A 14,349-nucleotide genomic window follows, 5' to 3' on the forward strand; every position below is an offset into this window, starting at 1 on the left:
CACAGGTTTTAATCAGTGACATGCTGAAAATAATCCGCAGTTGCTTAGGACTGATCAAAATTGTACTTGATTGTACGGGGGCAGGAAATAACTTAATAGAGTTCCATAAACCTATCTTTTATCAATCTTAGAATCATGATTAGCAAATTATTTTTAGGCAGCCTGGCCAAGCGGTTGCTCGCAAGGAAGAAAAATTCTATTCTGCCTTTCGTCCCAGTAGAGATTTTGAACGAAAAACCTATAGCAACAGCTCACACTTGGAAGCAATTGTACAAAACTGGCGTGACAGGCCAGGTTGGTCTGCTCAAACATACTCAGTTCACCGGTCACGGGCCTCTTGCTCAGCAAGCATCACTGCATTCTACAAGAAAAGATTTTTCCGGCAAGCACAAGGTCAGTTTACTTGAAAAAAATTCCATTATTAACTTTCAATCCCGAAGAATAATGAGGAAGAAACCGAATCCATGCTGTGAATGTCGTTTTCTAGGGACAACTTAAGTTTCAACACGTGGAGTTTGACTTGTCGGTAAATCTTCGCGCGAGTCTAAAATCATTAAGTCAATGCATATTTTTCATCAGCCTATTATTCGACGTCAAGTTTTCGTTGTGATTAACATTCAGCTAAGACGGGCTTGATGGACGTAAAACTTTTAGAACTATCGGAATGTATAGACGCTTACGGATGCTTAATTCTGATATTTGAACTTTATCGAAATGAACTTGAGATGAACTTTATTCCGGAAAATAAATTTTTCAGAACTTCGCGAAAACATTCTTGCGTCTAGGTAGTATTAACTGATCACTGTTCTAAACTGTCTTGCAATAATACCTATATTTTCCTTTATCCCTTTTATCATGCACTTGAGAAATGAGCCATATCATGTAGTAATTGTAGTATGCGGACGAAGAACAGGCGCGCAACTTGCACAACAGCGCCCGTGGCATTTTTTCACGCCCAAACGAATGAATTTGAATTTTTTTAATTTAATTTTTTTAATAATATGAAATTTTTTGCCTCGTTTCGCTGTGCAGAGCCGTACACAGCCTTCTTCAATATATTTGTATTTCAGACAAGCTGTACAAGGCTACCACTTCAATGAGATATTTGTTACAAATGTTACCGTAAGTTAGAGAATTAACAAGCTTGTTCATCTACATGGAATTAATTCCTGTTTTAAATTAAAGCCAAACGGCAATTAATTTTCATATATCGAGCAAAACTCGATTAGTTTCTGTCTATAGAAGTTATTTCAAATGCTCCAATATTTTTAGAAAATTGAGAGTTACGAACTGAACGTTCGTTAATTCTATCGAATTTTAGGGTTTGACTTTTATGTCAGTAGAGTTAACTGATCCAATTTTTTCTCAGTAATATATTCTATATCTATCCCCTGAGCGGCCGTGGTCTCTCGAGGCATGTTCTCAGCCATGCCATGTTGCTCTGCCCTACTTGCTAGGTGTTAAGGGGGCTACAGCTCTGCGCAATCAGCACTCTCAAGTGGTGCGCTGTAACACTTGCTAGGACGACTAGGGTATTGCGTGTTAAAAATGATCGTGATTGCTGCAAAGATGCAATCTAACTCATGCACAACCGTCCATGTTTATAATTTGCACATCCCTTCTTTCCAGGTTTTGTACGGGATTTTTTATTAACTTTAGACATGGGTCAATCATATTATCGTCTAACTTGAGTTCACTTTTTAAATCCCGGTAAAGCCCTGTGGTCCAACTTGAATGGGGATTTATACAGGATTACCTCAAATGTGTATTACAGAAAAAAAAAATTTATAAAATCATTGTTTAAATAAAAAAATTTTTGCGCTGCAATAAAAATATTTTAATTAAATGCAGCAGCGGTTTTTTTACTATAAATAAATTTGATTCAAAGTAATTAAGGATGGGGAATTTATAAACTATCGATGAGATTGATGTCGTAATTAGATTCATATATTCTTATAGAATTGGCATTCGGTTTGCAATTTCATCTTCATAGTTAGAAAGCCAAGACCCAAATATAAACGGACCGCTTTTACAGCCCGTTATTTCCATTTATTGGTGAAAAACAATTGAGATTCACTCATATAGAATTAATCGGCGAATAATTGTCATCAGAAGTAGCATCCAAGATGATAATCGTCCAAGTGAACATGAGTTTTGCCAATATATTAATTATAATCATTTATGAACTCAAACGGCACACTAGAGATAGTGTTTATTCAAGTAATAGTAATGAAATTAGTGTAATAACTAATAACATATATCTTATTGCTGTTTGATGCAAACTACGCAGCTCCACTCGTGCGCATCTCGCGTCCTGAATGTAATCAATGAAAGTTCAAAGTCGAGGTTGATGACACGAGCTTGTTTTTACTACTATTTTATCGCTACATTGCAAGGCTAAACTTGTGTACAGAAGAGGAATGATGTCGCTTGTCATAGCAGCACCATGAATTGAGACATACATGAATCGGCTCTCATGAATGAATGCCTGGCGATTACTCTGAAGGTCTTGTGTTGAGGCTGAATTATTACAAGGCTATTTCTACGCACATAAACTTCATAGTCTGACGATTGCATTGAGATTTTAATCTGTTGGCTATTTTTTGCACAAAATGTCGCGTGTTTGTTGTGTCTGCTTGTATTTAATAGTAGGATTTAGTCTCTTTCATTGGTCATGTTTAATTTACTAGGGCAATCGCGGCCGTCTTTATGCTGTTTCAGCTAATTTTATTTCACGGTATACACATTTAGTGAACGAAAACTGGAAAATCAAACCATGGAGATCCTATGAAAAGAGTCATACGTGTCATTTGACCAAAGCCAATAAATAACTTTTTGTTTTTAATTCCAAAACACATGGTTTTTTAGGCAGAACTTGAACTCTTAATTTTGTGAATGCCGGACGAATAAGACCCACGATGCTTCCACTAATTTCGTTCTTGATCCCCAACAGAATTTAGGTGCCTTCGCTGTGGCCCCGCTGCACGTCGCCTCATTCCCCTACCAGACGGACAACTCGTCCGGTCGCTGGCGCGCGCCCTTCAGACACAGAGATCAACTCAAGCACACGCGACGGATCGTCGTGAAGCTCGGGTCAGCCGTCATAACCCGAGCTGATGGCTGCGGCCTTGCCCTCGGCAGGCTTGCCTCGATTGTAGAACAAGTAAGGCTTGCTGCAGCTGATATTTTTTGTACATTTTTCAGGCCAAGCAACGTGTGACTGTATTCAGGCTAAGCACCGTGTTTGTTCTTGCTTTCGCTTATTCAAATGCCACATTTAACTGGAAGTGTCTTTTCTCGCAATAAAGGTTAAGCACTTCATTGCACAGGCTTTGTTTTAGTTCTTTCACCTGAAAAGACGAATATTCGAATCTTACTTTAAATTCAAGAATTTTGCTTTCTCGGAATTCTCAGGTAATTGCAGCACCTTTCCGATTGAATAGATTAGCCGTTAATTGGCTACCTTCTGCACTTATGATTATATCAACTAGTAGGTCATGGCTGCAATAACCTGCTGGTGACTGGTGATCATCATGGCAGTTGCTTTTACTAGCAAGCGTGTCGCAAAGTTTGTTTCCATCATGCAATTGACATAGCACGGAATTTGTGTGCCTAACTCCAAGTACATGAGACATGTCAGGCGTATTAATACAATGAAATGTGGCGCATCAATCGCGATCACTATTGCCTCAGGTGGCGGAGCTGCAGACGGAGGGACGCGAGATGATGATCGTGACGAGCGGTGCGGTGGCATTCGGCAAGCAGAAGATGCAGCACGAACTGCTTATGTCTCTGAGCATGCGAGAGACGCTCTCCCACAAAGACCCTCTCAAAGAGGTGCGTATTTCTTGAACAGGGATTTTGTGAGGGATAGAAATTAATAGTATTGAAGGCAGAAAAATTATTTTTGTTGTGTTAGACCATCACGCAGTGGAGAAGTTGAACTCGTTTGTTTTTCGCGAAGAATACGACTCGAAAGATCTTACAGTTAAAGCTTGTGACCAAATAGACGTGTTTTATAATTATAAGCTCAATGAATAGCTGCAACGCTCGCAAGTCAGTGATAAAGTTTATTTCTAGATAGTCCTGAGGAAAAAAGATGATTGACCCAAGTTAATGCACAGTAGGCAAAATATTCATCTGAAATATAGTCAACTTCGTTTTAAGTATCTTAAATGACACACTTGAGTCTTGACACTTGTACTTCGGTGAATTGTCTTGAAATACGAGTTGGTACATCCAAAAGCCAACTCATACGAAGTGTTAACACGTATCAGAATGGATTATCATCGTAATCCACATGTAAAGATTTCTCAACACCTCTGCTCTGCAGGAAGGCATGAAGAACTTGTTGGCACCTCGGGCGTCTGCCGCAGTGGGACAGTCGGGATTAATGTCACTTTACGAAGCAATGTTCGCCCAATACGGTGTAAGAGTTGCACAAATTCTCATCACCAAACCTGATTTCTACAGCGATGAAACTCGGATGAACTTGATTGCAACTATAAACGAACTTTTGACTCTAAACATCCTGCCAATTATCAACACCAATGATGCAGTTTCACCGCCCCCAGATCTCGAGTTAGAAGCTAGCAAAAGTTTGGATATCAAAGACAATGACTCTTTGGCTAGCCGCTTGGCCACGGAAATTGAATCTGATCTCATTATTCTAATGACCAATGTTGACGGCATCTTCAACAAGCCACCAGGTGCTTACGGTTCGAAGTTAATTGACACTTTCAATCCGGCGATGATTGGTCAGTTGGAGTTCGGGGAGAAGTCTGCAGAAGGCACAGGAGGGATGGATTCAAAGGTAAAAGCTGCTAATTATGCCTTAGCTCGAGGAACAAATGTTGTCATTTGTAATGGCTTGACGCCTGGTGCAATCAAAGGAATCGTGGGCGGTCGGAAAATTGGCACTTTTTTCACTTCTGAAAGCGATAATCATGTCGAGGTTGAGGCGTTGGCAAGAAATGCCAAGAAAGGGAGTCGCATCCTTCAATCTTTGAGCCCGCCAGAAAGATCTTCAGCCATAAATAAACTCGCCGATCTGCTTGTTTCTCGTCAGGAATATCTCATGGAGGCCAATGAAAAGGATCTGGCTGAAGCGCGAGCTTCGAAGCTGTCAAGTGCGATGATTTCCCGACTCGCTCTTTCACCCACAAAAATAAAGTATCTCTCGGATGGCCTGAAACAAATTGCCCAAGATTCGAAAAACACTTTAAATCGAGTGATGCAACGAACAAAAATAGCGGAGAACGTTTTTCTTAAGAAGATTACGGTACCAATTGGAGTGTTACTTGTCATTTTTGAATCCCGACCAGATTGCTTGCCCCAAGTAGCCGCATTAGCGATCGCCACTGGTAACGGTTTGCTACTTAAAGGCGGCAAAGAAGCATCACACTCGAACAAAGCTTTGATGAATCTCGTAAGTGAAGCTCTTTCGATGGTGGGAGCAGCTGGCGCAATCTCACTCATCACAACGAGAGATCAAATCTCCGACCTTCTTCAGCTGGATCAAGAGATAGATTTGGTGATTCCTCGAGGATCTTCTGAATTGGTGAAATCTATCAAAGAACAATCGCATAACATCCCAGTCCTCGGCCATGCAGAAGGCATTTGTCACGTTTACGTTGATAAAGCTGCGGATATCGTGAAAGCTGTCAAAATAGGTGAGGAATAACAGATCGAATATAATGTGCAGTAGATGTAGTTCGCAGCTTTGCAAGTTGTTTTGTAAATTAAGACTTTCTGAATGTTAGGTTTAGTTGACATTGTTATTTTTGCTTAAGCTATTAACATTAATTTCGGCTTGAACACTTACTTATTTGTAATACATAAATAATTTGTCATCGCCTGTGAAAACTAATCTCGACTTGTCTCTCAATTCAGTAAGGGACGCAAAATGCGATTACCCAGCGGCGTGCAATGCCATGGAGACGCTTCTGCTGCATCGTGATGTGTACATGAAGGACCAACACTTCGACAACATTTGCCAGGAGCTCAAGAAAGAAGGAGTTCAGATTTACTCTGGACCCAAGCTCGCCAAAAACCTAACCTTCGGACCACCGCCCGCAAAAACCTTCAAGTAAGATTATGGGAATGGAGACATTTAACGTCTGCCAGACTATTTTACATTCAAGACCGTAATTCAAGATTGAATCGCGTTTTCTCTGTCATAGACAATGTTTGCTTCTGATACTGAATTAAAATATTACATGGTAGATATATAATAAATTGTTTTATGTTAAAAGAATACCTGGAATACAATTTTTTTCATTTTCCACAGAATGGAATACGGCGAACTAAAATGCACCATAGAAATCGTTGATAATATCGACGAAGCCATTGATCACATCCACACATACGGCTCGTCACACACCGACGTGATCGTGACTGAGGACAAGGAGGCGGCAAAATACTTCCTAAACTCCGTTGACTCCGCCTGTGTCTTCCACAACGCCTCATCTCGCTTCGCAGACGGGTACCGCTTCGGACTGGGAGCCGAGGTCGGCATCAGCACCTCCCGCATCCATGCTCGAGGTCCTGTAGGAATGGAAGGACTCCTCACATCCAAGTGGATTATTGAAGCTGACGCCGCGGTTGCTTCGGAGTTTTCATCTGGCATAAAACAGTACCTTCATCAGAATTTTCCGGTGGACGAAGAACAAGATCAGGCTGAGCGGAACTTGGAACTTGAAGACGAAATTTCTGCGAACTGATGATACAGGAAGCGCCTTCAGTCGTTAAAAAAACATTTGCTTGTCCAATATTTATTGAAGCGCCTCATTTTTGCGAAGGTTTCATTGCTTTGCCATTTCAGCTGATGCCAACGTTAATCGCTCCGCATGTACTCTTGCTTCCGTTTTGTCTCGCTCTCCAGTATTATATTTGGAGTGTTTTAATGAATGTCTATACCAGATGTTTCCTTCAGTTTTGCTCGCAGTTTTCATTACTCTTAAAATGATTTAATTTTCCATTAAAGTTGATGCATACTAGATCAAAGTAATCTCTTAACATTTCTCACAGAGAAAGTGCTCATTTCGAATGACTTCAAGATGTTCCCGTTGTCATTTGTAACATGTTGTCATTTGTTCTGCGTTGTCATGGCAGAAATTCCTATTTATCAGATTAACATTAGTGCCGTTCTTACCGCCAGCAAGTGCGTACATCAGCATCGAAGCTGCATATAATTAAGTGGACATGTGAGTAATTTGGAGTACGAAATCTAATTGAATGCACTCAAATTCAAGCATTTAATCGAAGGTATCGCGTGTTTGATCAATTATTAAAACTTTATAATTGGTTTTGCGTTAAAAAAAGACAATTTCGGTTCAGTAATACTAATGAATTAGGGTATTAATGTACATCTGCTCGTTAAATAAACCAGATACAAGATCCTTTATTCGTGAAGAAACAGTAGGCGGGTCGGTACAAATAATTTTGCTAGAAAAAATACCCTGTGAATGGACAATATTCTTTTAATTCTTATTACGAATAGACAAGGCGTCGTCCTGTAGAACATTGCCGTATGCCTTGAACTTATGAGATGTAACAAAGTATGATATTTATAATTTACAGTTAGGAAAATAAAATATTGTTCCAGTACAGTGCTTTATTATTTCTGATTATCAGTGAATGGACAATCTATAGAATTGCTTAGAAATAAAACTTCGATAATATGTAAAAAAGCTATACATTAGGATTCATCATCATAACTGAAATCTCGGTTCCACTACTTCTATGCGCAACTACTCGGATTTAAAGTGACCAAGATAACATTCTAGCATTTAACATCAAAGGCAGTACACTAGCGTTCATCTATCTCACGCTGGGGCTCGCTACGATCTATTCACAAGCTTCTATCGACGAGAAGAGTCAGCAGAATTGAACGGCATTCCGCAGCGCTACATCAGCGAGGCCTTACAACTGCAACAATACCAGTACAGCTGCACCGATAGTGACAATAATTCCAGCACATCTGCACCGATAGTGACAATAATACCTGTACAGCTGCACCGATAGTGACAATAATACCAGTATAGCTGCACCGATGGTGACAATAATGCCTGTACAGCTGCACCGATGGTGACAATAATTCCAGCACATCTGCACCGATAGTGACAACAATACCTGTACAGCTGCACCGATAGTGACAATAATTCCAGTATAGCTGCACCGATGGTGACAATAATTCCAGTATAGCTGCACCATGGTGACAATAATTCCAGTATAGCTGCACCATGGTGACAATAATTCCAGTATAGCTGCACCATGGTGACAATAATTCCAGTATAGCTGCACCGATAGTGACAATAATACCAGCACAGCTGTACCGATAGTGACAATAATTCCAGCACAGCTGTACCGATGGTGACAATAATACCAGCACAGCTGTACCGATAGTGACAATAATACCAGCACAGCTGTACCGATGGTGACAATAATACCAGCACAGCTGTACCGATAGTGACAATAATACCTGTACAGCTGCACAGATGGTGACAATAATTCCAGTACAGCTGCACCAATACACGACTGCTTCACTCAGCTATAGCTGCTCTGAAAACATGTTTTGATCCAACGCCAATCGTTAGGTCGGATTTATGTTCACAAACACGATAATTTATATGATGAAACTTGGATAAATTTTGGGTAATAAGTTTGAGAACTGAAATATAGTTCTGATCTAAAATTCAATCTTCCGTAATAGAGTTCATGCATACGAAACGTCGTTGGTCGACGATAAACCCGATTATAATTGAAATAACATGATTCGACATCAAAGCTGCCTCGATAACACCTAAGCTAAAGCTGCTGTGATAGATGCACGTCAACTAAATTCTTCGTCTGTTCTTATTATAACCTAAATTACCTGGTGTTACTTCTATGTGAAAACTCGTTCCTTGACACCATTTTAAAACATAAGTGGAAACCATCCAATGTTAAAGCTATAACAAAAGCTCTGAACCTCTATGGAGCATTGCGTAATAAAGGGAAATGTGAAGCATAAGTCGGGAAAATGCATTGCACTTGGGATAAACACCAAGAAGGTTCATTACCGTGAACTGACCGAGATAAAAATTACGAGGACCATAAGTAGGGAAGAACATCGGAGCACTTAACCTGAGCTTAACACTAGCCAAGACCTATCTCGAGGAAACGCAAAAATATGTAAATGGAAATATTAAACGAAATTAAAACATACGCGTCACAGGGTAACTGTAAGCGACAAATTTATTTCTTCATGTTAAATTTCGCAGCAGGTCAATCGATAAAAGCTGCCCATGTTCCTTTAAAACAAACATAATGTGCATAGTGAAAGACATAATCGAAATATGATATAAGCACTATTTATGATACGTTCGAGAAGCATTAAATCTACCAAGAAAAATTAGTGTTGAGACATAATTGTTGAAGACATGAGAAAAAAGCTCAGTAACGCAACTTCGATATTCAGACTTAAAAGAGTTATCAATTTGATAATTTATGGGTTTAATCAACTAGTGCAATAATAAGACGGCGAGTGGAAGCTCTCCAGGAAAGTGAATCATTGTTAAAAAATCATAGACCATGCATCGAAAGGAAGATTCAGACAAAAATAAAGTATTTTACCGGTCAGTTAGAAACCGTAACTAGCTGGATGCTATTCCGCTCTTTGTTAAAAAACTGGAATTCCGGCGGAAGGCAACATTTCGTTTCCACAACAGCAATATAGTAATTTAGAATTTTTCGTGACTTCTTATTAGCTGTAGATAAAAATTCACCGTCAATATGAGCTGTAGGAAGAAGAGAGATACGTGATATTCAGATTAACTTACGCTGTATCTAGTGAGGCACTTAACTCTAGCCTACGTGAAGTAAAAATTCTATATGATATAATAGCGCTGCAAAATTTAGCACTGCCAACAGTGTTTCTCAAGCGCTCTCGTTCAAGACAAAACATCCGAGTAAGCCAAGCTGCACGACACAATACATTCCAGCGTCAGTAATATACATATCATTAACCATAAATCCACTCCGCATAACCGTTTTTATCAATTCAAAGGATGCGTACAAGTCAACCTTGTCAAGGCACCAAGATAGCAGTCACGGCTCAGCGCTCGTCCAGAATATTAAGTCAATGCTATAGCAGAGTGTAAAATACAGCGTATATATCGGAAATTTCATTAAGCTAAATAGAAGCCCATGAAAAGTGCTAGCACGTGAACGGAAAAAAATCCATTTACTTGTTTTAAATTTGTAAGATTAAAATTGACATTCATATATTTGTCAAAACACTACTGTCCCTCACTGCAGAAGATTTGAACAGCAAAGCAGGTGAATTCCACGATTAATACTTGCTCATTGGCACGTCCTGCCTTACATTTCAACGAGAAGTAATGTGACCAAACGGAGTTTTAATCACATTTCGTTACGCTACCACATAACAAAACCACAGCAGCAATCGACATGAATGGCAATCTAACTATTATATAGCAGAAGTATATACCACATAAGATACTTAGGAATTTCCTTCGAACGAGAACACGATTGATTAAAATGCGCGTGATGCATTGAAAATGTAGGCAGGGAACTTTCCAATACACAAATGCTGGTTCATGATAAACGCCTTTTGTGATGAACGCCTGAAGCCCAGGAATATTTTTGAATTAAATATTTTTATTTAGGCCAATATTGATTGTATACAGGTTGAAAATCTCATTCCCATTGCAAGAAAGGTTGATATGACATAGGCCACAGAAACAATTAGACTCGAAGACAGATATCCACAAAAATGAGATTCGATCAAAAATATAAAGAGAAGCGATACAAGACGATACAAAAAAATAGATACGCGGATCTAAAAAGCCACTCGCACAAGACGCTGGCCCTGACAATACGCAAAGCACTGTAACAATGAATAAATTAACTCAAATAATAACAGTACAAGTCTAGCACCAGCAGCACTGCAAAATATGCACACAATTAACTAATAGACTCAGCGAGAAATGCATAGAATAATTATTGGGTGAACTGAGCAGTCGAGTAAGCATTCACAATAAGAGCGATGAAATAAATGCACAGGGAATGTAAATATTAGCTAGTCGGAAAACAACGTAAAATTACGAAATCTATTCATTGCACTTAGCTAATTAGAACAAAGTTCGCACTTAAAAAATAAATCTGACGCCATAGTGGACATCGCACTCTCCCAGTGCCAGTACCTGCACGTCGCATGACAATTCCTGCACTCGTCTGTTTCGGAAACGAAGAGAATAGAAAGTTCGTAAGAACACCGGGACTTAGGGATTAAATTTTGCCAAAATAGTTGACCGAATAATTAGACAATATATAATGATTTATCTTTTCAAACCTGGAGGTGACACTTTTGCCTAGTTACCGGTACATGGCTTCTGCCTAAGAAATGAAGTAGCCGCTCCCACACCTCCAAGCAAGTACCATTTTTAGGTCAACCCTCATTCCCATATTTTTTCACTTCTTTTAAAGAAAGAATTAAAAATGAAAATAAATTATGCAACGATTTTTTTCAACATGAAATTTTTTGACGACGATAATGACGACCAGTTTGCTAGTTAAACACTTTCATTCCTACATTTCAGTGAGTGGACACTAAATGTAGTCATCACAAGTCAATTATGAGCATTGTACAGACTTTATGCCTCCTATTAGCGAGATTTTTCAACAATCAATTATTGTGTACGCAATGAATTTGTTAAGACTTAAGATTCTCTATAAAACTAAATTCAATCATAATAAAATCTCGAATAGCGGATCCCGCACTTTATTTTTTGCCCATTATAAGACGAATAAAATGTGATATACGCTCGTAGAAAAGGAAATTCGACTAATAGAGTCTCAACTAGGAAATCAATAAAAATGACGTATAGCTATATTTTGAGACACGCAGTTCATTCAGCCTTAATCAAAATACGTAATAAAGCAATCAGAATTACAATTTGTTCAGTCTCCGTACACTACCGGGTCATAAAAAGCACACATCCGTCATGCAACTCCCTCTAAGAGGTCACCGAGTCCGTGGTAATTTTAGGTACAATAATTTATCACGAACTGTGATCGTATTTTGATTGATGCGAAAATGGATTGAGAGTAACAGGATCCAAGTAAATGAAGAGATCTGACGAAGAGCTGAAAGCTACGAGAGACCCAACAATCTGATTGTTAAGGAATCATTTGAAGGAATAGGAAGTATGGTAACCTGTACTTAAAAACACACGAAGGGGAATAACAAAAGCGAAGTCTCCTCATAACAGCGCCTTTAGTCGGTTGTCTGTTGTCGAATTTCGATTTTCTCGACGGTCATGTCAGGATTCATGGCGGTGGCCTCCTGAATAGCGTCGGCGAGTGCCTGGTCGTGGTCGATGGGGTCGTTGCCGTCGCTCTGGATCGTGATTTTCTTCTCAACGCGCGTCTCAACAACACCGTCGCGCTCGGTCTTGTACTGCACGAATCAGTGCCAACGTTAACGTTCAATTTAATGATGTTGCAAACTAGATTGCGAGTTTATTGACAAATTATCAATCATTCTTCACATCATATCAGAGATGATATAGGTATTCAAATTAAAGTTCATTCTATAAGGGGAGAGAGGTTTGGGTTAATTTTCCTCGAGATCTTCTAAAATTTAATCCATGAAAATAGGAAAAAATGCAGCCAATAACAAGATATCATGAAATAACAGCAAAATAATAAGAGTCGAAATTTCATGAAAGACTATAAGCGTGGGAGCTAGTTTTAGTAAATGCAATATCGTGTCAAGAAGACTCCCAACTAAAACCTAGTAACGCTACTCACCTTAACTACATAAAAACGTTAAGAGACAAAATCAATTCTCTTTTCACAATCACTAGAATCGGGAACCATAGCGGATTCATCCGACATCCTTCATTCACAGATCATTTTAGCTTTAATTCCAGGATAGCTTCCAACTGACGCATTACAAAATGTTAGTGCATGCAATGCAGTATGTGACCATTTCTCATCCCATTTTCCTTGTAATTTATCAAAAAGGTTTTTTTTTTCAATTATCGAAAATTTTATTTCAACAGTAATTACCTAAAATGTCATTTACAAGGAATTTAAGCTTTTACTAACACTTTTCGCCAACTACGTTTTTTTTTCTCTCAATATTTGTATCGAAATTTTGTCATTTAATTTTAATTTAATGTCATTAGAATTATTGAAAATCTCATTTCATTTATCGAATGTCTCATTGCAATTATCTAGAATGTCATTCCAATTATTACAAAGTTCATTCATGGTCTCAGATCTCAAATGACAAGTTAAAGGACAAGAAACTTACGGTAATGGTCTCAACGGTGCGGGTTTTGCTGGAGATCGACTGGCTGCTTAATATCTCCGTCTCGCCATGAACGTCGTCAGGATTGATCACCCCAACCTGTAGAGCAAGATTACTCTAGTCTCCTAGTGCACAATTAAACCTATTGTTTCATTTCTTTAAACCACAATTAAACCTAGTGATCACCCCAACCTGTAGAACAAGATTACTCTAGTCTCCTCGAGAACAATTAAACCTATTGTTCAATTTGTTTAAAGCATAATTATTGTTTAAACTACAATTAGACCTACTACTGATCACCGCAACCTGTAGAGCAAGATTACTCTAGTCTCCTCGAGCACAATTAAACCTACTGTGATATTCGCGCATTTTTTGGAATAAATAAAAAAATTAATTTGTACAGTCAAACATGAGGTTTGTATGGTTCTAAGTTCTAACTTAGGTAGAATTCGTATCATGCAGTCGCTCATTCATCAGTTTACTGTGCACTATTAAAAAAAATACACAAAATAGAGATCACATTAAGCAATTAATGTAAAACTCGGCCCCTATTAGCTGATTTGTGAGATTTTGCTAATTAAAAATTATTCGTGGCATTAACATGTACCTAAATAATAATAAAACAATACAGGGAAGTTATGTAGAGAAATTGCTTTCAGAACAAATAATGGCATTTCAGCAGACGTTCATCAACATCCGAAAAAATGCATCAAGAAATTGGGGATATTTGATGTAGGGAGATTACATAGGTTTTGATTGTGTAGTAAAATCGTGCATCAAGACAGGAAAGAGACAATATCAGGCCAGCACAAATATCAGGAAATGAGACGCACATCTAGTTGTCCATGCAAGGCTGGATAATAAATACAAGGCTCTCGAAATTCAGCTGCAACACATGCGGTGTGATAAAATAATTTTTTCCCAGATGCAATGGTGACATTAATTAAAAAATGAGACAGAGAGAGTCGTTAAACAAATTCTTATCAAAATAATTGCAAACTTGAAGAAACCGACACAACGTGACGCTG

General features: G+C 38.7%; 2 protein-coding genes across 5 annotated transcripts in view; one reads left to right on the top strand and one right to left on the bottom strand.

Moving 5' to 3' along the window:
• Positions 1–7,606, top strand: LOC108668397 (delta-1-pyrroline-5-carboxylate synthase). Its single transcript, XM_018155603.2, has 6 exons — positions 1–393; positions 2,954–3,163; positions 3,694–3,837; positions 4,334–5,672; positions 5,893–6,088; positions 6,290–7,606. Exons 1-6 carry the CDS (start codon positions 136–138, stop codon positions 6,720–6,722), a joined length of 2,580 nt encoding a protein of 859 aa, XP_018011092.1. The 5' UTR covers positions 1–135; the 3' UTR covers positions 6,723–7,606.
• Positions 7,601–14,349, bottom strand: part of LOC108668395 (protein 4.1 homolog) — a 25,744-nt gene continuing 18,995 nt past the window's right edge. For all 4 annotated transcript variants that reach the window (XM_018155601.2, XM_018155600.2, XM_018155602.2 and 1 more), the window contains 2 exons: positions 13,325–13,420; positions 7,601–12,463 (listed from right to left, as the gene is read on the bottom strand). In XM_018155601.2, the coding sequence (XP_018011090.1) occupies positions 12,281–12,463; positions 13,325–13,420 (279 nt within the window). In that variant the 3' untranslated portion in view covers positions 7,601–12,280. The remainder of the gene's footprint in view (positions 12,464–13,324; positions 13,421–14,349) is intronic.

This window comes from Hyalella azteca, unplaced genomic scaffold (assembly GCF_000764305.2).
Source record: "Hyalella azteca isolate HAZT.00-mixed unplaced genomic scaffold, Hazt_2.0.2 contig5025, whole genome shotgun sequence".
NCBI lineage: Eukaryota > Metazoa > Arthropoda > Malacostraca > Amphipoda > Hyalellidae > Hyalella > Hyalella azteca.

What these genes read in the sequence shown, in the direction of transcription:
- LOC108668397 (XM_018155603.2), top strand. Translation starts at nt 136, where the DNA reads ATGATTAGCAAATTATTTTTAGGCAGCCTGGCCAAGCGGTTGCTCGCA. An exon ending in TTGCCTCGATTGTAGAACAA is followed by an intron (nt 3,164 to 3,693) that starts GTAAGGCTTGCT and finishes CTATTGCCTCAG; the next exon opens with GTGGCGGAGCTGCAGACGGA. An exon ending in ACAAAGACCCTCTCAAAGAG is followed by an intron (nt 3,838 to 4,333) that starts GTGCGTATTTCT and finishes TCTGCTCTGCAG; the next exon opens with GAAGGCATGAAGAACTTGTT.